The sequence below is a fragment of the Typopeltis vanoorti genome, chromosome 12, assembly GCF_054136105.1.
Source record: "Typopeltis vanoorti isolate ZY-2024b chromosome 12, IOZ_Tvanoo_1.0, whole genome shotgun sequence".
Taxonomy (NCBI): domain Eukaryota; kingdom Metazoa; phylum Arthropoda; class Arachnida; order Uropygi; family Thelyphonidae; genus Typopeltis; species Typopeltis vanoorti.
Window position 1 is genome coordinate 31,230,877 of NC_143560.1, and position 23,688 is coordinate 31,254,564.

The window sequence follows — 23,688 nt, forward strand, 5'->3', positions numbered from 1 at the left end:
AGACAGAGGGCAAAACTGTCTTACTCCTTGCTTTATAGATTGTTTTTCAGACAACTTTTCATTTATTTTTATTTCATTATCTTTATATATATATATTCAATCTTGCATGTAGTAAAATATTAGGTATATTTATTCTTTGTAATATATCAAACAGTATATATCTTTTTACTTTGTCAAATGCTTTTTCGTAATCTATAAACAAAAGATGCATTTCCAAATTAAATTCTCTCTTTTTTTTCTATAAGTAGTTTTAAACAGAAAGCTGCATCCATTGTAGAGCATCCTTTTCTAAATCCATTTTGATATTCTAATATTTTTTCACTGTATATTTCTAGTTTTTCATTAAGTATTTTGCTATATATTTTGTAGCATGTATTCAATAAACTAATACCTCTGTAGTTAGCAGGTTTTGTTTTATCCCCTTTTTTAAATATATGTATTACTATGCTTGTATTCCATTCTATTGGTATTTGTCCATTTGTATATATTTTATTATTATTATTATTATTCAGGCCTCCATGGAGTCAAAAGACTCATCGTGGGAGGTCCTTCCTAAGAACATAAAGTCTGTCAAGACTCATTGAGGGGAGGTTCCCCCTAAGAAACACAAAGTCTATCATACCACTCCTTAAAATTTTATTTAAAAATTTTAGTAATCTTTGATAAAATGTTTTTTCCAGCAAATTTATACAGTTCAGAGTTTATCCCATCTTCTCCTGCTGATTTGCCATTTTTTATTTTATTTTATTTAGGTTGTCCTTTAATTCTTTCATTGTTATCATATCATTTAAGGTATTTTGTAAGTTTCTGAATATCAAGAAGGTGGCAAAATATTCTGGAGGTTGCTGAAGAAGTTTAGAAATGGAGGAAAGAGTGCTGTAAAAGGAGTTACAGATGATAAAAGTGACATGAAAACGGGAGAAAAAGATATCCTTCAAGTATGGAGTAATTACTTCGGAAAATTGCTAAATGAAACAAGCGGTGATAGTACAGTGGTAAAAAACACTCAACAGGCATACAGTCAGGAATACATATCCATACTTGAAGCAGAAAAAGCCATCAAAGGCTTGAAATGTAGAAAGGCAGCAGAAGTAGATGATATTCAGCCAGAAATGCAGAAGCATGGTGGTATAAAAGTCTTACAGTGGCTGCACTGCATAGTTCAGAATGCCTGGACAGAGGAGCAAATTCCCAATGATTGGAGTAGAGCTCTCATAGTACCCATATATAAAAAGGGAAATAAAACTGAATGTGAGAATTACAGAGGTATTTCCCTACTGAGTGTTCCTGGTAAGATTTATGCCAGTATACTTGACAAACGGTTGAGAAGAATTGTGGAAGAAAAACTTGGTGAAGAACAACTGGATTCAGGCCAGATCTTCACTTTACGACAAATAGTGGAGAAATCATAGGAATATAACAAAGATCTGTATTTAAGTTTTGTCGATCTGGTAAAGCATATGACAAGGTGCCAAGAGAGAAGCTATTCAATACACTACAGTTATATGGTGCCAATGGGGCATTATATCAAGCAATACTTAGTCTGTATTTGAATTATAAGTCAGCATTTAGAATTGAAGGAAGTACAGAAAGATGGTTTAATGTTAAATCTGGTGTCAGACAAGGTTGTACATTATCCCCCTCTGTTATTCATTATCTATATGGATCACATTATGAAGGAAAGTAGTATTAAACATGATATCAAAATTGGAGATGTTAATGTCAGCTCTTTGCTTTATGCGGACGATGTCATACTTCTAAATAAATCCGCTACAAGTCTGCAAGATTCTCTGACTAAATTGAATAGCTGTTGTAATAGATATGGTAGGAAGGTCAGCAATTAAAAGACAAAGACAATGAAAATAGCCAGAATCAGTGAAAATGTCAACTGTGTTGTGAATGGAGAACCTGTGGAACAAGTAAAACATTTCAGCTACTTAGGCACGATTTTTACTGAAGATGGTAAATTAAATATAGAAATAGACAACAGAATCAGCAAAGCTGGTATGGTGGGAATTCAATTGAATAAATTCATATGGAATAAGAGAGAAATTAGTTGGAACACTAAATTAGCTGTATACAAGACAGTGTTCAAACGAGTTTTAACTTATGGATCTGAGAGCTGGGTCAGAAGTAAAACACTTGACCAAAGACTAGAGACCACAGATATGAGAGTCCTGAGAAAGATTATAGGCGTGAACAGATGGCAATATCATATTAAAAATGAGGATATTAGGAAAGAACTTGATATTGTCAACAGCCAGGAATGCGTTAGCAGAGCTAATCTCAGGTGGTATGGTCACTTGAACAGAATGGGCGAAGAAAGATTAGCAAAACAGGTGTTCTCTGCCAGGTTGACAGCAAAACGACCCAGAGGAAGACCAAGATATAGGTGTATTGATACGGTACAAAGTGCCTTAAAAATAGAAATATAAGATCTGATAATGTTGGAGTCTTGACAAGTAACAGACTGATTTGGAGGAAAATTGTAGATAGGAAGTTAGTAATGATGTACTTTTTTTCATGTAGTACTATCATATCTGTACACCCAATTGAGGGTACATGGCAGGAATTTGATGATGAAAGTTTCTGGTGTAATTATTTTTAATGCCAGTATTATCTGTCCAAAGATCTATAAAGTAATCCAAGAATTCTTTTACATCTATTTCACAATTTATATTTGCAATTTCTTTTATATCTGCATTCATGTGTTTTAGTATTTTGTATGCACTGGGTCTTATTTTATATATGTCATTTTCTAGATATGATACAAATTTTTCCCATCTTTCTCTGTCTCTTTTTCTGGTTTCTCTTTTGGCTATTGCTCATCTTTTTTTTATATTCAATTTCATCTTCTTGTTTTTTGCTACTTAACCATCTTTTAAAAGCCAGCTTTTTATTTTCAATTATTGTTTTTATTTCATTCTCCCATATATGTAATTTTTTATTTTTATGATATTTTTTGTGTGTTTCTAGACTTTCATATGCTGCTGATGTGATAATTTCTTTTATATTATTCCATTCTTTCTGAATGTCTTAATTTTCTTGTATTTTTTCTAAGTAGTTATTAATCCTCTGTTGGTATAAATTTCTTATACTTGAATCATTTAGTAGTCTTACTTTGTAATTAGATTTTGTTTCTCTAGTTTGTTTATTTTTTTGTATTTTTTGTAGCCAGTCTGGTGGAAATCTTAGTTTTGCCTGTACTAAATAGTGATCTCTGTAAATTTCTAGCCCTCTTCTAACTTTAACGTCTAGGAAGAGGTGTGTTGCTTTTTCATTTGCTATAAAGTAGTCTATTATTGATTTTTGTTCTCTTGCACACCATGTATATTTATGTATATTTTTATGTTTGTAAAATATTCATTATTTTTAAATTATTATACATTGTATAATCAATGAGTCACTTTCTGTTTTTGTTTACTATTGGTTCTCCAAATTTTTGTATATTATTATTAATTTTTTTCATTTCTATTCTGGCATTAAGATCTCTGGCTATAATTATATGGTCTGTTTTATTTAATTTTTCATATATTCTTTATAACTGTAAAAGTAATCATTTTCTTCTTCTTTTCCTTCTTCAGGGGCATACACTGCAACAACTGTTAAATTTTCTTTATTTAATTTTAATTGCACCTCTAATATTCTTTCATTTTCCAGTATGTATTTTTGCTTTAATTGATTTATGGATCCAAATCATTATATCAGCTTTTGCATGTATTTGTTTGCCCACTCCACTATATGTGATATTGTAGTTAGCTATTTTTTTTTTTTTTGTTCCTTTAAGTTTCTTTTTTGTTTCTGTAAGAATTGCAATTTCTATATTTTCATCATTTAAAATTTTATCTAATTCTTCTTCTTTATGTGCTAATGTTCCATGTAGCATATTTCACCATGTTTTTCTTTTCCAAAGTTTCTTAACCTTTTCCAGTTTGCAATAGTTTCCCTTGTTTTCTGTCCGGTTTGGATTTCATTGAGACTTGAAAGTAATATGTGTTTCCTTATGTCAAGTGACTAGCATGATGATAGGTATCCTAGTGGTGGGGCTGCCACCTTAAGACAACTAGGCTTGCTTTTTTAGAAGATAGTGGAAACTACAGTTTGAGAGGAAAGAGTCATCCCTCGCCCTTGAATTGCTCTAATAGCACTGGGGTGGGGCAGGGAGTAAGAAGTAAGAGAGAGTAGAAGGAAAGAAGAGTAGAAGACCAGTCTCCAGATATGATATACCAAGTGTATATTGTACAAAGTAAGATCAGGTCTAGCTTGGGTATCTCGGGTTTGCCATGCCCGTGCTCACCAATGTAAGCCCATAAGAAAGGGGCTCACATTGGTGAGTACAGGCTTAAAATCAATGCTTTTAATATAAAATTTCAAGGATGATTAAATAATTTTCTTCCAGGCCCATTCACAAAAAAGTTGTAAGCCTATAGTTAGAAGGCTAATGATTAAATAATTTGGAAACTTTGCCCTACTTACTGGAGGCCTGAAGTGGCTGAAATAATCAGTTACTTCAGGCCTCTAATAAGGAGGGTGGTGGTCTCACACTTCTTTTCCTCTTCTTCCTATGGCTTTATAGCCCAAATTGAGTCTTAGCTTCCTGGATTTGTTGCCTCAAACCCTGTTTGTCCAAAACTTTTCTTCTCCAGTTTGGACATTTCAAAATGATGTTGCTATCTTGACTAATGGTATCTATCCATCATGTTCTTGGTTTTCTTTTTGGTCTTTTACCAAGAATTCTGCTAATTATAGTCTTCTTAAGAATACATCATGCCTACTGCAAGTTTTTGAACTTGATTAAATTAGATATTGTGGGTTTGAGTTGATATAACTCATGGTTGTAACTGATCCTCCCGAGACCATCATTCACTGGACCAAATATTTTTCTAGGGATTTTCTTTTCACATCCATAGGTAACAATTATCAATTACCATAAGAGGTAATACACAAGGTCTCACGCTGGCTGATGAAATTCATGTACCACCAAAAGACATTCACAAACATCCATGTCCACATTGGGACATGGATGTTTACCCCACAGCATGCTATTTGGAGAGCAGAGAAACTGTCTATCTGGACATTCAGATTGGTTTTAATTTGCCAGCAATTAATTACTGGACTTCAAGAATATAAGTGAGATCAATTTAATGCAATAAACTGGAAACAAAATCCAACTCTTCTTTGGCTTCATATTACCCATATATTAATGAATAAGCACGAATGCAATGAGTTGCCCGGTGTTGTACCCCAGTCCTGAAGATATTTTCAGGCGCAAACTTTGTTTGCTCACACTTGGATAAAGGATTAAACTAAATTTATTGTAATGAATAAGCACTTTGCCAACTAAAGAAATGCATGATATTTATCGACTATGTATCTGGTGAAATATTAGAAATACAGTGAATTCTCAATTGCCTAGATGTATTCAGAAATTGATTTCCTGTACAGTAAATATACTAACTATTCAAGGACTGTTAAAATGATGTTTTAGTACACTGAGGCCCAGATAAATAGTAAATCACTGTAACAATACAAAGCAAGAATAATGAACTACAACTGATTCAATGGTAAGAAAAGTCAAAGTGATTTATACCAGCACCTAGATGAAGTAAATAGTGATGAATACACCAGCAAGCTGAATAACCTTATTGTGACAACAGGACATGACTATTGAGACAAAAAATAAAAATATAATGCCATTACCATCAACTTCCCCGAAACAGATGCGATGATAAAGGGTGAACCAACAAGCCTTCCAAACATTCAAGTTCAACCCAAAAAACTGTCAGGTGTCATAACATCAGACCCATATGCACATGTAAAAATGGAATGAACTTCCTAAACCTAATTAAAGTGAGCATAACTACTGTAAATATTAAATTCAAAGGAACTGTCATGTGTATAAGCTAGTCCAGATCTTATCGTTGCCAAGTGAGAACAAGGTGTCAGCTGGAGGAAAAATGTCAAAATGGTGATGAGGAAAAAATCAAATTTAATAACTAAAGTAAAAGCTCAAAAACTGCATAATGTCCATTTCCATGTCCAGACTGTAAAACCTCACCTGCTTTTCCTGAGAAACCCAAATTGCAAGTTCCATTGTTCACTTCAGCATGATTTCCTGAAGAAAACAGTAGGGAACAGTGAACAGAAGAAAACAGCAACTCTCCAGCTGGTATGAAATTATCATGTTGTGTCATTTTATTTTGGTTTAAACTAATAAGAATACAATTTATTGGACTAAATTCCAAACTGCCAGCCTATCCTCATTTGTTCATTATCCAGGTAGATATCCACTAACAGGGAACACCACAAGAAGGTGAAGAATGGATCTCGGGTCAGAAGCTCTGGTTGGTTCTCTGCATTGCTTAAAAGGCTATATGGAGGTCACCACATAATTATCTAGCTTTCACTCTCAAGCAAAATCTTTAATATTTCTGATTTAATTATTTCTCATTAATTAATATTTCTAATTCATTAATAATAATACATTGCAAAACCAAACAGCAGATTAGTGACAACAGCTTAGCAGGCAAATTCAAGGATGCAAATCTTGTTGACTAAACCTAAGAATATCTTTTAATGCTTCAAATCTGGGTTACTGGGTGAATAATTTCTTGATAATATAAAGAATACTTTTTTATGTTATGGAAATATAGGATATAAATTCATCATTATTTCATATCCCAATAAAATTTGGGACACGAAATGTTTGAAAATTTCTCAGAGCTTTGGGAATACAACCTTTGGCATCCAAGTCACCTTGACACTGCACTACTTAAAACTCATAAATTCAGCTCTGTAATTTGTATGTTCACCTTTTATTAGTGTTTTTAATTAAGGTTTCACTGACTAAGGCAACTTCCATCCCAAAAGCTGTATTCTCTTATGATTTTAAAACTAAGTTTCCAAATTTAATTATTTGGCAATGAAATAATGCTGGATTTCTATTTCAATGACTTTTTTTATTTCTTAGCACAATGCCAAATGGAAGCCATGTAGGCTCTTTCTATATAAATTTCTGTAATTAAAAATATTATATGCTTTTAATTACAGCAAAGCACTAAGAGGAATTAATGAAGCAATTTTGCTCAGTATGGAGATGCAGATGCATGAATGCAAGTTTGTTTTGCTTATTGTTTCACTTCGAGATGAAAAAATTACACCCTTCATATCATATTGATGGTACTAGGGATTTGGGGGCAATGGTGGATAGAGATTTGAAATTCAGAGGACATATTGAAAGAGTTGGCAAAATAGCTCAGTGGATTACTTGGATGCTGAAGAGCACACTAACAATATAGATAGGAAGATTGTTATCCCTCTTTATAAGGCTATGAATCAGCCACATGTTGACTACTAGGCACAGATTTGGTCACCTGCATTTCTTGGGGAATCGGGAGGATTCAGAGATGAGTGACCAGGTTGGCAAAAGGTCTGTGAAATGTTCCCTATGAGGATAGATTGAGGGTGTGTGGGTTGCAGAGTTTGGCTAACAGGTGGAAAAGAGGGGATATGACAAAAACTTATAAAAAGTTACTAAAGGGATACTATAAAATTGACACAAGAAATTTTTCAATGCATGGGGGAAGACAAGGGATCACACTTGGAAGCTGTCTAAGAGTGTGGTTAGTAAGGGTATATGCACTAGGTTCTTTTCTTGGAGAGTAGTGAATGAGTAAAATGGATTGCCAGAGGTGGTTGTGAGTGCCCCAACAGTGAACAGGTTTAAAGAGATGTATGATAGGTATTGTGCTAATGGACAAAGGTGGGTCTCCTGCAATGAGTCTTTTGGATCCATAGAGTTCCCACATAAATAATAATAATAATTCAGGCTGTGAAAAACCAGACTTGGGAGTCAAATCCAAGGATGCACATTAATATATGGAATGATTTGATGGGCAATAATCAGCAGTTTGCTGATGATGTAAAATTGGGTAGCATAACAGTTGATCAAGGAGTAAGAAAGCTTGCAGAATGATTTAAATAGGCTGAAGTTATTGGGAAAAAAATAACAGATACAGCTTAATGTGGAAAATAATGCATTTTGGGATGAAAATATTACAAGCCATGCTACATTGATGGAACTGTTGATGGAATTGAAGTTCAGAGGACATATTGCTAAGGTGTAGCTCTTAGGATTACTTGGTTTATTGAAGAATACACTAACAAGAAGAGATGGAAATTATCATTCCTTTTCATAAGGCTGTGATATGGCCATATTTATATTACTGTGTTCAGGTCTGGCCACCTGATTTCTTGAGGGGATGAGGAAGTAGTGGAGAGAATCTAGAGGTTGGTGGTCTATAGAATACTCCCTATGATGATAAATTGAATTGCAAATGTTGTTTGATAGGTAGAAAAGATGAGATTTGATAGAATAGAAATATTTAAGTTACTAAAAGAGTTTATAAGACTGATGCAGAGCAAATATTTCAGTTTCAGAAATATTTTTCAATTTCTAAGAATGACCCCAAGGGACAGAACAAGGAGACATTCCAGGAAATTGATTATGAGTGTTTAGCAAGGACTGTGAGGACTAGAATTTTCACTTGGAGAGTAGTGAATAAGTTGTCACAGTCTGCTGTGAATGCTTTGTCAATGAGTTCAAGAATAAGTAATAGATAGCTGTGTGGATAGTTTAGGTCTCGCAGGATGAGTTTTGGGTTTATGGAATAAGTAGTAGTAGTAATAATAATAAATATTCATAATGAATCAAAAGAACAAGTAATGCACTTTAACCCTAGACATAATAGTCAACTAGCCTAATATAGTCAATACAGTGGATAGATGAGTTATACCAAAAAGATATTTAGTACGTGGAAATTCATAAGGTAGGATCTGGTACAAGCAAATGTATAACTGCACAGATCCTGTTTTAGCAATTTACTTGCATTTTATGACAAGGTGATGAGTGTATTAAATAAGGGAGAATCATATACAGTGATATTCTTGGACTTTGCAAAAGTATTTGATAGGCTACCACATAAGAGGTACAAGCTGCAGATAATGAAAATAAATAGTATATTGATGTAGATGGATCGGAGATCAGCTCTCTAAATGATACCAGCAAGATGTGTATGATGGAGCAGTGTCTCAAAAAAAAAATAAATAAAAATAAAAAAATAACCAGTAGTGTGCTCAGAGTTCTGTTCTTGGGCCCTTGCTGTTTAACTTGTTTGTAAATGATATATCATGTAGACTGACTGGGTATCTTCAGTTGTTTGCTGATGATGCAAAGTTGGGGAGGATTATAAGTACCACAGCTGATATTAATTCCCTTCAGGAAGATTTGAATACTTTTGATTTGGACAAAGGAGTGGGATTGTAGTTTAAATATTAATAAGTGCAATGTGTTGCATTTTGGAGTACAGAAATATAAAGTTCTGTATTATACTGCTCTGCTGCAAGAAGTGGATAACATTCTAGATTTAGGAGTGATGGTTGACAGTAGACTGAAGTTTAGAGGACATATTGCAAGTATTACAAAGACTGCACATCATAATGCTACTATGATGCAAAGCACTCTAACATGTAGGGATAAAGAGGTGGTTGTGCTACTGTATTAAGCACTGATCAGACCACACTTGGACTATTGTGCTCACATTAGGTCACCTGGTATTCAATGTGATGTAGAAACATGAGAGAGTCTAGAGAAGAGTGACATAAAATATAAGGACTCTGGAATTTGAGAGAGCTATTGAGAGAGAGAGAGAGTTTGGAGAAATATGGATTGCAGAGTTTGGTGGATAGCAAAAAAAAAAAGAGGTGATATGATAGAGATATTTAAGTTACTGAGGAGGATTTTAATCAGATTAATCCACAGAGGATCATAAAAAAAAAAAAGAGTAGAAGGCAAGAACCAGAGGTCATCCGTAGAAGTTATGTGAAGAGAGATGTGAGAGTAGATTTTTTTACATGGAGAAATGTCAGTAAATGGAATGCATTACTAGAATATGTTGTTAATGGAGGGAGTGTTAAGGATTTTAAGATTCAGTATGATAGATTTGTTGTCACTTGAATGAATCTCCTATGATGAGTCTGCTGACTCCATGGAGGGTGGAATAATAATAACAATATTAGTGTGTAATACTGTAGTTAGCACAATGGTAGCAGTCGTAGTGTTGTATTCAAACTGGAATAACATTAATCATGCCAAGTGCATATCCATCTATCTTTTGTGTACCACTTAATAATGTAGTTAAAACCAATAGTTTGATAAGCATTAAATATTTATTAGAATTCACACTATATGCATGTAGTGTGAATTCTAAAATTTAACCCATGAACAAATTTACCTTTCAAGGTATAAATGCTTACGTTTACTCTGAACCTGAAAAATAAGCCAGGAAAGATAATTCACAGTATAATATATTGAAAACTGATATTAGTAAAACTACCTTTAGATTCAGATTTATAGATGTTAAAATTTATTTGTTAGTTTAAACAGTCATTCTCCAAAATCTATAATCATGCAGTACCTAAATAGTCATAAGTGATATTAAACAATACCATTGACATACCTTAGAAGTTTATTAATGCATACAAAATGGTCAACTTGATGACTTGATTTTTCATATTGAAGATGACCAGTACTTTGTAAATATACAACTTCTTGATTCCTAGTTTTCAACCTATATACAATTATCCCAGTTCCATTTTTACTAGAGAACACTAAAGAGAATGAAGGGAATTGGAGATGAGTAGAGAGAGGGAGAGAATTATGTATAAATTAAATTTTTCACATTAGAAAATTCAAGTTACAAATAGGAATTAAAGTAAATTATTAGATTACTGACATTTTGTTCAAATGATGAATGTGCTACTATTTATTAATGATCACTAACAGGCTTAAATATTTTTAATAATGCAGCAGTCTATTTACATAATAGCCTGCATTATGGACTATGCATATGCTGAATAAAGACTAAAACTACAAAAACACACCCATAAAAAATCAATTATATTCTCCAAATAAATCAGAGTTGATTTCTTACACAGGGTGGGCCAAAAGTCACAAAGGGGTCAGAAGTTTTAATAACTTTTTTTTTTTTTATTTACATGATTCAATTTTTCACACCTAGTGTAAATTTATTTCCTATATATACTGTATCTGATGCTATGGTATTGTAAATTTAAAACAAAAAATAACGGAGTTATTAAATATTGAAACCCCTTCGTGACTTTTGGCCCAACCTGTATAAATACCAACACAACACTTAAAATCCAAGCACACTTTTAGTCAAAAAAACTCTTCTTACTATTTAGTGCAAAAAAAGACACCAATCCCTCTTCCCAACTGTAGTAGTTGTGGTGAAAGTACTAGAGAGATTGGTGAAAAGCAGGATACAGAAATGGGTTGATAACAGCAGTATTCTCTGTGGTTATCAGTATGGGTTTGTTAAAAGGAGATAAACATAATGTGGTAGTATATCAAAAGCTTTTGCAAAATCCAAGTACACTACTGTATATGTATCTCCCCTGTCTAAGGTATTTGTCACCGTGTAATAGTACGTAAGTTAGTAATACTTATGTACCATTACAAGGTGACAAATACCTTAGACAGGGGAGATACATATAAAGTAGTGTACTTGGATTTTGCAAAAGCTTTTGATATACTACCACACAACAAGCTGCTAAATAAATTGAAACAGATGGGCTTGGATAACAAACTTCTGAGTTGGATCAGTGACTCGCTGTCAGATAGGTATAAGAAAGTTCTATATGGAGGTGCAGAGTCCCAAAAGAGGAAGGTGTACCGCAGGGTTAAGTTTTAGAACCAATGATATTAAGATGGGTTTACCTAACGATATGTGGCTGTTTGCAGATAATGCAAATTGGGAAGAGCAATGCAGAGTCAAGCAGATATTATGGCCTTACAGGAGGACTTGAATAGATTGCATGAATGGGCAGGTAAGTGAAACTATCAGTTCAATGTAACAAAATGTAAAGTTCTGAAATTTGGTAAGCAAGGCAGCAATATGATGCAAAGTATATACTTAGTGAGGAAACTTTAAAGGAGGTAGAGAAGATGAGAAATCTCCTCAGAAACAGAGAGTTTATGATGACAATGTATAAAATCTTGATTTGGCCTCATATAGGTTATTGTGCACAGATTTGCTTGCCAGATTTTCTTGGCGATGAGGATATGTTAGAAAGGGTCTAGAGAAGATTCACAAAGGTGGTCAGTGGTTTTTGGAATGTGAATTAGTTTAATACATGGTTGGATGAGCATTGTGTGTGTAATAGTGTGTACCTCCCACGATGAGTCTCTGACTTCCTGGAGGTTATATGCTAATAATGATAATTTTTTTTCAAGTCATTAGCTTTATTATTTATACCTACTTATTTACATTATATACAAGTGTACATATCGTATACAAGTGTTTTGACATAAGTTATATGGATCTGCATTATAATCTTATGAACAATGACACTTGACAATTCTGTACTTAACATCTGTATATTTTGGTACAATAAGTTTGTATCACTTTACTTTCACTTTTAATTACCTCTCAGAGAAATGACATATATTTTAATAATATTTAGGTAATAACAGTACTATAATTTCTTACATTATACATTTCGCTCTTAATATCTTTATAATTTTCACAATGCAGAACTCATATAACAGAATAATAACAATCACAGTAATCGTTTGCAAGTATAGTTCACAGTTACACAAAGTAGGCAAAACGATTACATGCTGCATTATATATATATATATCCTTTTTTTTTTTAAGTTTGGAAAAGTGTTATCATTATCATACTGGCTATAATAAATTTAGTTTAATCCTTTATCCAAGTGTGGGCAAACAAAGTTTGCGCCTGAAAGTATCTTCAGGACTGGGGTAAGGTGGTACAATACCAGGACAACTCCTTGCAAAGGTGGAGTAAGCTACCAACACTCCTATCTCAGTATCTCCAATAATGCAAAACACATCTCCTTGCAGATATGTCTAATGTTATGCATTAACGGAAGGGCCACTACCCAGACTAGTTTCGACCTTTAGTGAGGTCTCTTCAGTGGGAGCCAGGCCCAAGTGGAGATACCAGGCAGAAGTATTAGCAAGGTCATCTATTGGAGTTGGATTGCTCACACTTGGATAAAGGATTAAACTAAATTTATTATATTCTAACCAAGTGAAAAATAAATTTCAACAACCTTCTCTAAATCCAGACTAATTTATTAAAAAAAGGGTGGCACACCATTTGGCAACTCCAATAGATAGAGATGACCTTGCTAATACTGCCTGGTATCTCCACTTGGGCCTGGCTCCCACTGAAGAGACCTCAATAAAGGTTGAAACTAGTCTGGGTAGTGGCCCTTCCCTTAATGCATAACATCAGACATATCTGCAAGGAGATGTGTTTTGTGTTATGGGAGATACTGAGATAGGAGTGTTGGTAGCTTGTTCCACCTTTGCAAGGAGTTTCCCTGGTGTTGTACCACCTTACCCCAGTCCTGAAGATACTTTCAGGTGCAAATTTTGTTTGCTCGCACTTGGATAAAGGATTAAACTAAATTTGTTATATTCTAACCAAGTGAAAAATAAACTTTCAACTATCATACTGGCTATTTACATATATTTTTGGTTTAGTACAGAATGTTATATAACAATAATGAAAATCTGTATTTAATACTGATATTTTACTTCTCTACAAAAATTCGGTATACAAGTTACTGAGTATATTCCTTTTGATATACTTTTTGTTTGGATGGCATTTCTACTTTCTTCCTCGAAGCTTCAGCAGAGCTTATCTGAGGAAGATAATAGATGGTGATGGTTTTATTTCAATATCTGCCACAAGCCAGGTGTAGATTTAACTGTTTATATGTATTTCTAAATCACTTAAGGAATTGAACAACGTAGATCCGAATATAAATTAAATTACACATTAATAAATATTTTCGATATTTCGGCAACGTCACATTGCCATTTTCAAAAGGAACTTACAAAAAAGGCAATTGCACACACAGGCACTACAACACAGTAACTGAGCATGAAGAGATGAAGCTATTGTTCTCCTAGAAGTCCTGATGATGCCCTCCAGCAGGCTAAGTAGGTGTTCTTGGCTGTTGGGCTGCCTCCCAAATTTGGGGCAGTCGCATACAACCAAATGTGTTGAGGTTTGGAGAGTTTCTTAGGGCTGAGGCTGATTCCATAAATAGTCTTTCGAATTTGTATTTGCTATGATGTATTACTGTAGCTATCTTCCACCGTATTCTATGGCATGTTCTTCCACCGAATTCTGGTCTTGCAGAGCATGGTTTGCAAGACCAGAATGGCTGTACTTGTGAAACTGGATGTAGTCCTTGTGTTCAGAAATTCTGATATTCGATGTCCTGCCTGTTTGGCCAAAGTAAGACAGTTTACAACTGCAGGGGACCTAGTATACACCAGGTAGGTCTAGGGGAAGGGGTTGGTCTTTGGTGGAGCGGATAAAAGATGCCAATTTTCTGTAAGCCTGTAACAGGAGGTGAGGTCATGTTTTTTTAAAATTTTAGTAATTTTTTCCAAGGTGCCTCGGATGTAGGAAATGGTGATGGATTTAGAGTAATCTTTATTGTGGAGGGGGGGGGGAGCTGTGGTTTGTAGGTTTTAATATTTTTTGGATTTTTTTTTGGGGGGGGGGGGGCAGCAATTGGCTGAGTAAGTGTTGAGGATGTGATTTAGTTCAGTGTTTAGGGTCATGTAGTTAGAACAGATTAGTTTAGCCCTGTTGTATAGTGTTTTCACCACTCCATATTGTTGGGAGGAGGGGTGGTGGGATTGTTGGTGAATGTATCTGCCTGTATGGGTGGGTTTTCTATAAACTGAGAAAATCAAGGTTCCATCAGGCTGGTGGGTGACTAGTGTGTCTAGGAAAGGGAGGCTGTTGTTTTACTCTTTTTCCAGGGTGAACTTGATTCTGGAGTGTTGGTTGTTTAAGTGTGTTAAGAAGGAGAGGATTGTTTCAGAGCAATGTGGCCATGTATTAAAGTGTAATTTAATTTATATTCGGATCTACGTTGTTCAATTCCTTAAGTGATTTAGAAATGCATAACCAACGTACAAGCCTGTCTATGAGAATGTTTATATGTATGTGCTTGGAAACTTATATATATAAATATACATATAAATGCTTTATTCCAGTTAATGTGTAGAGGCAAGTACATGCGCCCACAGACTACCACTAGTTGTGCACGGTTTAACTTTTTTGCTGGGGGGGGGGTTGAATTTGGATATGCTGTGTTTGTGTCTTTGTAATGGTGTTTGAGAGGGATCTGTAAAATTCGATGCAACACCATAATTCTTACATTGTTTAATTGCATCGATTTTACAGGCGTCACATCTGAAATTCAAAGAATTGTAAAATTGTATATAAGAGATGTAAACAATAATATCAACCCATATAAAATTAGCCCAGAAAAATTTACATGATTTTGTAGATAAAAGATATATGAGTGTGTATTTCAAAAGAGAAGCCCTCAGAGATTAGAAGTACATTAGAATTACCTACATAAGTAATACAAAATGCCCATCTGTATAGACCCAGAGGAATTACACATGCAAAAATAAAGTAAACAGGTATCTAAAGATAGAAGTTTAGGGGAAATTACTTAGAGTTCAGAAATATATTTGATGTATCACTTGGTATAGGGTAGAATGGAAACCCATTGTAACCAAAGCAGTCCAACACTGCCATCAAGGTCGATAGCAGAGGGGGGGGGGGTATACATCAGAAGCTGTTATGCTATGCTGAAAAAGGGATTAAACTACACTTCAGGGAGATAGAAGTCGAACTTTCTAGAAGGAAAGGAGTTAGGACGTGATAAGTACAGGGATCTCAGACCTTAGTTCAAAGTTTGCGCGGAAACATTTGGGGGTCTAAGAAACTTCCCGCAAGGTCCAGAGAGGCGAAATAAAAAGGTCAGGAATGGACTAAGGTGGATCAACTTGGAGAGATGTGATGCCAGGAGAAAAGAGGGGAGTTGATCCATGGACTATGTACGATCCCGGATGAAGTCATGGAGGGTAATCGGAGGCGAAACCTCGTAGAGCGACCAGCGGCCCAGGATCAAGATGACCCTACGTCCGAGTGCCTACTACGCCAAAAGATTGCGCTCCAGCCCTGTGAGTAATTCCAGAGAAGAACACGGTGTCCATGATGTGTCTGAAGAGATAGAGCAAGCCATAACAATAGAGGGGGATCCAGAATAAGCCCGAAGAGAAGATATGATTAAAGTGCAATTGTGCCTATGAAAGAATTAATGTGAGTTGGATTTTTTTGTCGTAAACTTTCTATTAATTTATGATGTGAAGGATTGTTTTAGATAGATTGAATTCATAGCATTGAAAGATGTAATAGATTGAAAACTAATTCTTATGAAGTAAATCTGCTTTTAGAATAATTGAAAAGATGTTAATGAAAGTTTAAGCTTGCGTTGTATTACATTGAAACAGTTCAAAAGAGCTGATAAGAAAATTATAGAATTTAGAATTGTAAAGGTATGAAAGGTTGATTGCTGAGTTAGTTACATTCTTTTTGTGAAAGTTAGAATTGGAGATTTTTATTTGTCAAAGCATCATAATTCCTAGATTGTAAAATGCACTGATAGTTATTTGATTACATACAGAATTAATTGTTTGATGAGTTATGTATTTGATGCTTATAACATGCCTGAGAGTTGTTCTATGTGATGTTTAAATTTTGATGCTTAGCTCTGAGAAAAAATGATAGTTGTTTGATACATAGAATTAATTGTCTGATGATTTAAGTCTTTGATGTTTATAACATGACTATGAGTTGTCCTATGTGATGTTTTAATTTTGATGCTTAGCCTTGAGAGGAAATGATAGTAACATCATTTAAGTGTATACATTGTATTATTATCTTAGTGTGAATAAATATGTTTGTTTTATTTATAAGAAGTGCCGTCTGATCTTTTTAGCAACTGCACTGTTCCCAAATAAATCAGATCCTGTAAGCGGGAAAGAAATTAAACCTTGGTACGAACTTTATGTTAAGAGTTAGCCACGACTGTAATTAACTGTATAGAGGTGCTTTACTGGAGGTATAATTAATTTCTTATACCAATTAGAGATTTTTAGTGGCGCAGTCTGGAATAATCAAATAAATTTCTAGAAATCTCAAGTATAATATGCTGAAAGTAGAGAAAAGGAATTAAGATTAACTGACTATATAGAAAGGTAACAGATAAGGATAAAGTATAATAAAGTTAACGAATGAAAATATGGAAGACAAGTCAGAAGAAACAGATAGATATAAGGACATCGATAGACCAGATTAAAGAAACACAGATATTTTACAGAGGAGTAGAAAACAGTATAGATATATATTACAAAGGCGCAGTAACAGAAACAAAAGTAAATAAGTAAATATTAAATAAAAGATAGAAACTCAAATATATTACAGATCTGTCATAGGTTTGTGTGTGCATGTGTGAGAGAGAGAGAAAAATTTTCCTCTAATTTTCGGTCTCGCTATAATATTTATATAGGCCTGTTTCAGCTCTCTGTAGGTCCCTAGGTTTCTTTTGTTGAATGGCAGTTTATCATGTCCGGTATGAGGAAGTTTTGGGTGGCTTTATCATAGTGATTATTATACTATTATATTATGTAGTTTGTTGACTGTGGTCTTGTTATCTAATATGTTGTTCTGGTTACTCTGTAGGTTGGACTGAAGTAATGTTTTAGCATGGCTGTGCAGTGGCATAAGTGTTTCACATTAAATATTTTATGTTCTGTCTTTGCTGCCTGTATAAGTGTGGGCTGTTCTCTTTGTTCCCAGAATATCACTTTTACCATTTTGTTTTACAATGATTGTAATCTGTTAAGTTTGTAGTGTGCGCAGAATCAATTATATATGATGTAATTGCATATCTTAAAATTATACAAATTAAGTGGATATTGAATCCAACATTATTTCAAAGCAATATAGAAACTAAGAGTTTTAGAAACTTTGAGTTTCATGCTGAATATATAGAAACTATAAAAGTTTCGGCAGATCCAAATGTAAGCCAACCTAGTTCAGGCTAGGGCAACTCGTAGTAAAGGTGGAGTAAGTTCTGATTACTATCCTTAGTATTTTCCATAATGTAAAGCAATATAGAAAGTGAGTGGTATGAGTATAGAAAATGAGAGAATGGGTGTGCAAGAGGAGCATGGAAATGAGGAGGCTCAGGGTGGACAGGGGTACACAGAGTGAGAAAGGTGGATGCTCCGAGAGGAGGTGAGAGCATGTGTAGACAGGAAAGAAATGGGATGACCTGGGATCAAGAGGAAACAGTTGGCATTGAAAAGAGTTTTAAAATGAATAAGCAGAAAGGGAAATGGTCCCAGCTGAACATGGAGAGATCACATTGAATGGGTCTTATCGGTGGAACCAGCGTTAGATCCAGGAATGAGCTGTTGTGTTTGCATACAAATGATAGAAGTATAAGAAACAAGGCAGATGAAATGGTTGCAGGAATTGCATCTGTTCACCCAAAGATTGTCGAAATAAGTGAGATATAGTTGGAAAAGGACGACATGCTGACAGGAATAGAGATGGAAGGGTATGATGTGTTTCATGTGGATAGAAGGGGTAAAAAGGGAGGGGGAGTGCTATTGATGATAGAGAAAGAGTTATGTCCATACAAAGTAGAGATGCAAGAGGGAAATAGTCCCAGTGGTTTTGAGGCAGTATGGTGTGAGATAGAGGTGAATGGAATCAAATACTTGGTTGGATGTTATAGACCAGGTAATGAGGATGGTGGTGATAATGAAATGTATAATCAAATTAGTCAAGCAAATAAGAAAAGGGTGATCGTTATGGGCAATTTTCATTATGGCAATATAGACTGGAATGATGAGATGGCAACTGGAAGTAAAGAAAATGAGTTTCTTGAGTTTTTGAGGGACAACTATCTCAGACAGTATGTAACAGAGGGCACACGAGAATTGAGGGTCTTGGATTTGGTCATCTCATCAGAGGATGTAATTATAAATGAGGTGTCAAATCATCCACCAATTGGTGAGTGACCATGAGATAATTACCTAGGTGGTTGCAAGCAGTGTGAGGACCTCTGTGAGAAAAGGGTATATGCGGAACTACAAGGGGGGTGGGTGATTATGAAGAGCTCAGGAGACAGCTTGCGGGTGTAACATGGAATGAGGAGTTAGCTGGAAAAAAGATTAATGCAGCTTGGGGGATTTTCAAAAACTATCTAGTAGATGTAATGTCTAAGTGTATTCCAAGGGTGAGAAGGTTAAATAAGGTAGGTGTGAGATGGATGATAAAGAGATTAAACATGCAATACAGAGAAAGAGGGCATTGTGGAGGCAGCATAAGAGAAGTAGAAATAACCAATTCCATGAGGTCTACAAAGACCAAGCAAGGAGGGTGACTTGGTTGGTGAGGGGTAGCTAAAGAGAGGTATGAACAGCAGTTAGCTAATGAAGTCAAAAAGAATCCTAAGGAGTTCTTTCGATATGTAGCCAGCTAAAGAAAGAATGATTATGGAAGTATGACATTGATAGGAGAAAATGGTATAAAGACAGCTGTTGCAGAATGTGTGGTGGAGATACTTAATGAGCAATTCATAAAAGTCTTTCAATCTTGTGAATGTGACTTCATGGAGAGATTGAGAGCAGTAGATGATGGGGAGGAAAGACTGACTGTAAGTGAGCAAGAGGTGTATGGGGAGTTGAGTAAACTAGATGTTAATAAGGCTGTGGGACTTGATAATATATCACCGCGTATTCTGAAGGAATATGCCAGGAAGTTGACACCTGTCTTGACATTTTTTTTAATACGAGTCTTGCACTTGGTCAAGTCCCTAAGGAGTGGAAGGAGAGCAAGATTGTGCCACTTCATAAAGGAGGTGATTGAACTCAATCAAACTATAGGTCTATCTGTGTGTCAGGTGTTGTGGTTAAGTTGTTGGAGAAGCTTGTGAGAACTAGGATCCAGAGTTGGGTTGACAACAATGGCATTATCTTTAATGGACAGTATGGATTTGCTAAATGGAGGTCATGTTTTAGTAATCTACTTACTTATTACAATAAAGTGACTGCTTCCTTGGACAGAGGAGAAGGATACACAGTAATATACTTAGATTTCGCAAAGGCTTTTGATAGAGTACCTCATGATAAATTGATTAGAGCAGATGGGGTTGGATATTAGAATAATGTATTCGATTCGAGATTGGCTATCTGATAGGTATCAACAAGTTGTGTATGAGGGAGCGATATCCAGGAAAAGGAAAGTCACCAGTGGAGTGCTCAGGAGTCTGTTTAGTGCCATTACTGTTTAACTTGTATAATAACAATATAGGTGAAAATTTGGATGGAGATATTCAGTTGCTTGCAGATGATGCAAAGTTGGGATGAACCATGAAGTGTAGTGAAGATGTTGTGGCCTTACAAGAAGACTTGAATAAATTGAGTGATTGGGCATGGAAATGGAGATGCGAGTTCAATATTGCAAAATGTAAGGTTTTAAAATTTGGAAAACAAAGATGGGATACAGAATTTATGCTTGGTGAGGATATATTGTTGGAGGTGGAAGAAATAAGAGATCCTTATCCACTATCACTCCACCTGGGAGTGATAGTGGATAAGGATCTAAATTTACGAGACACATAGCCAAAATTATGAAGACAACACAAAGGCTTCTGGGAATGATGCGGAGGACACTGACGTGTAGAAGTAGGGAGATTCTCGTTCTGTTGTATAAGGCTTTGATTAGGCCACACATGGACTATTGTGCCCAGATTTGGTCATCTGGTTTTCCGAAAGACGAGGAGATGTTGGAAAAGGTCCAGAGGCAACTGACTAAGGTAGTTTCTGACCTCTGGAATGTCGAGTATGAGGAAAGATTGAGAAGATGTAATTTGCAGAGTCTGGTGGACAGGAGGAAGAGGGGAGATATGATAGAGACCTACAAGTTGGTAAGGGGTTGTTATAGGTTCAATGCTGGAGAAGTTCTACAGAAAATAGTGGGGGATTGGGGGAGAACCAGAGGTCATCCCTGGAAACTGTATAAAGAGGGTGTGAGTAGGAGAGTGAGAGGCAGGTTTTTTTCGTGCAGAGTTGTGAATGAATGGAATGCCTTGCCTGAGAGTGTGGTGTCTGCAAGGATTCTGAATATGTTCAAGGCACGGTATGATGAACTGTGTGTGTGATAAAGAACCTCCCGGATGAGTCTCAGGGTAATAATAATAATAATCTCCTTACGGACATATATGACGCTATACATTATGGAGGGAGGGTCACTACCCTGACCGATTTCGATCTTTGTTGAGGTCTAATCAGTGAGTAGGTAGACTCAGATGTAAATACCGAGGTTGGAGTGATGCAGAAGTTATTCTTTACCATACGAGTTGCCAAACAGTGCACCAAGAATTACTGAATAACTTCTGCATCACTTCAACCTCAGTATTTACATCTGGGTCTACCTACTCACTGATGAGACCTCAAAAAAGGTCGGAACTGGTCTGGGTAGTGACCCTCCCTCCGTAATGCATAGCGTCATACATGTCCGTAAGGAGATGTGTTTTACATTATGGAAAATACTAAGGATAGTTATCAGAACTTACTCCACCTTTACTACGAGTTGCCCTAGCCTGAACTAGGTTGGCTTACGCTTCGATCTGCCAAAACTTTTATAGTTTCTATATATTCGGCATGAAACTCTTAGAGTTTCTAAAACTCTTAGTTTCTATATTTGGCTTTGAAATAATGTTGGATTCAATATCCATTTAATTGGTATAATTTTGCATTGCCAAAGTGAAGCCCCTTTTGGCTCTTTATTTATCTCTCTTAAAATTATGTTTTAAAATAAACCTTTTAGATTAGTATTTTTGTGTGTCTGAGCAATGTCTTTTAATCAATATAGTTTGATTGCTATTATCCTGAGTTTGTTGTGTAGCTAATTTGTATGGCTAATCCAACTTTGATCGGTATCGAAGTGAAGTCAGAGATAATATGTTGTTTCACCTGTGTGATAGTTGCGGTTTTAGGATCAGTGCTTTGTGTATAGGAGGATGGATGTCAGATAGTGAGATACTTAGTTTCTATGGATATGGTCCTGGGGGTTTTTGAATATCATAGCTTTGTTTTTTTCAGGGTTTATATATTATGCTGTTTTCAGTTAGCCTGTTAGTGATTTGATTGATGTTATGTTGCACATTTGTGTAAGCAATATTTGCATTGTTGTGAATGGATACTATGGCCTTTTGTCTGCATATTGGAAGATTTTACTTTTTAAGGAAATATGGCTAATATGGTGTGTGTGTATATATATGTTAAACAGAATGGTAGATAGAACAGTTTCCTTGTGGTACTCTACAGGTTACAGGTACCGCTTTGCTGTGTGCTGATCCTATATGTGTGATGTGTTTTCTGTTTTTCAGTTATGATTTGAACCACTGGAGTAGACGACCTCTGATTCAGATATGTGTTAGTTTATTATTATTATTGTTCCAGGCAAATCCAAGGAATCGACAGACTCATCAAGGGAGGCCTATCAAGGAATAAGCTTCCAGAGTCTGTTGTGGGTGCTATGACCATGAATGAGTTCAAGGCAAGGTATGATAGCACCCACAACAGACTCTGGAAGCTTATTCCACTCATTCACCGGTCTCCAAGTAAAAAACCTAGCTCTAACACCCTTGTCAACCACGCTCTTGCCCAGCTTCCATGCATGGCCCCTAGTCCTCCCACCACCAGTCCTATTTTCAAAAATATCTTCTGGATCAATCTTATCGAAACCCTTCAGTAATTTGAATGTCTCAATCATATCACCCCTCCTTCGTCTATCGTCCAAACCACAAATCTTCAACCTATTCTCATAAGGTTCATTCTACAGACCTGCTATCATCTTGGTCACTCGTCTCTGGATCCTCTCCACTTCCTCCCCATCACGAAGAAACCCTGGTGTCCATAACTGGGTACAGTAGTCCAGATGGGTCTTATCAAGGCTCGATACAGAGGAAAAACAACAACTTGTTTGTCTCTGCATGTTAAAGTATTTTTCATTAGCCAAGTAATTTGATGAGCTGATTTAGTCACTTTTGCAATGTGCCCCCTAAACTTCAATTCCCTATCCACCAAAACTCCCAAATCCCTGGCCTCATCAATCTCCTGGAGTATGGTTCTGCACAATGCGATATACTGCTGCTATTCTTTTCACCCCAAAGTGCATAACCTTACACTTTGCCACATTAAATTGAAATCCATTTTTCCTAGCCCAGTCCTCCAAACTATCCAAATCATCCTGTAAAATTTTGACATCCTGTGCACTCACAATTGCTCTACCCAACTTTGCATAATCAGCAAACAAGTGAACACTTCCTCTCAAATCCTTTCCTATATCATTGATGAACAAATTGAAAAGCAGTGATCCAAGAACAGAGTACTGCGGCACTCCACTAGTCACAAGCAGTCTTTTAGACTCTACTCCTGAATAAACCATTCTCTGGTATCTCTCCTTCAACTACCCTCCATTCCATCTCACCAACCCTATATCTATCCATCTGCTCCAGTTTACTGATTAGGGTTCCATGTGGTATCCTGTCAAAGGCCTTGGCAAGGTCCAGTAGTATCACTGTAAATAACCCATTAACCCTATCCAGTTCAGCTGTCACTGTGTTATAAAACGTGAGCAAGTTACTGAGGCATGATCTACCCTTCACAAAACCAAGTT

The 23,688-nt window shown here is 35.7% G+C and overlaps 1 protein-coding gene across 3 annotated transcripts in view; it reads right to left on the minus strand.

Moving 5' to 3' along the window:
- Positions 1–23,688, minus strand: part of LOC150100662 (circadian locomoter output cycles protein kaput-like) — a 287,332-nt gene that overhangs the window by 23,188 nt on the left and 240,456 nt on the right. For all 3 annotated transcript variants that reach the window (XM_090401207.1, XM_090401206.1, XM_090401208.1), the window contains one exon: positions 10,518–10,668. In XM_090401207.1, coding sequence (XP_090257333.1) covers positions 10,518–10,668 — 151 coding nt within the window. The remainder of the gene's footprint in view (positions 1–10,517; positions 10,669–23,688) is intronic.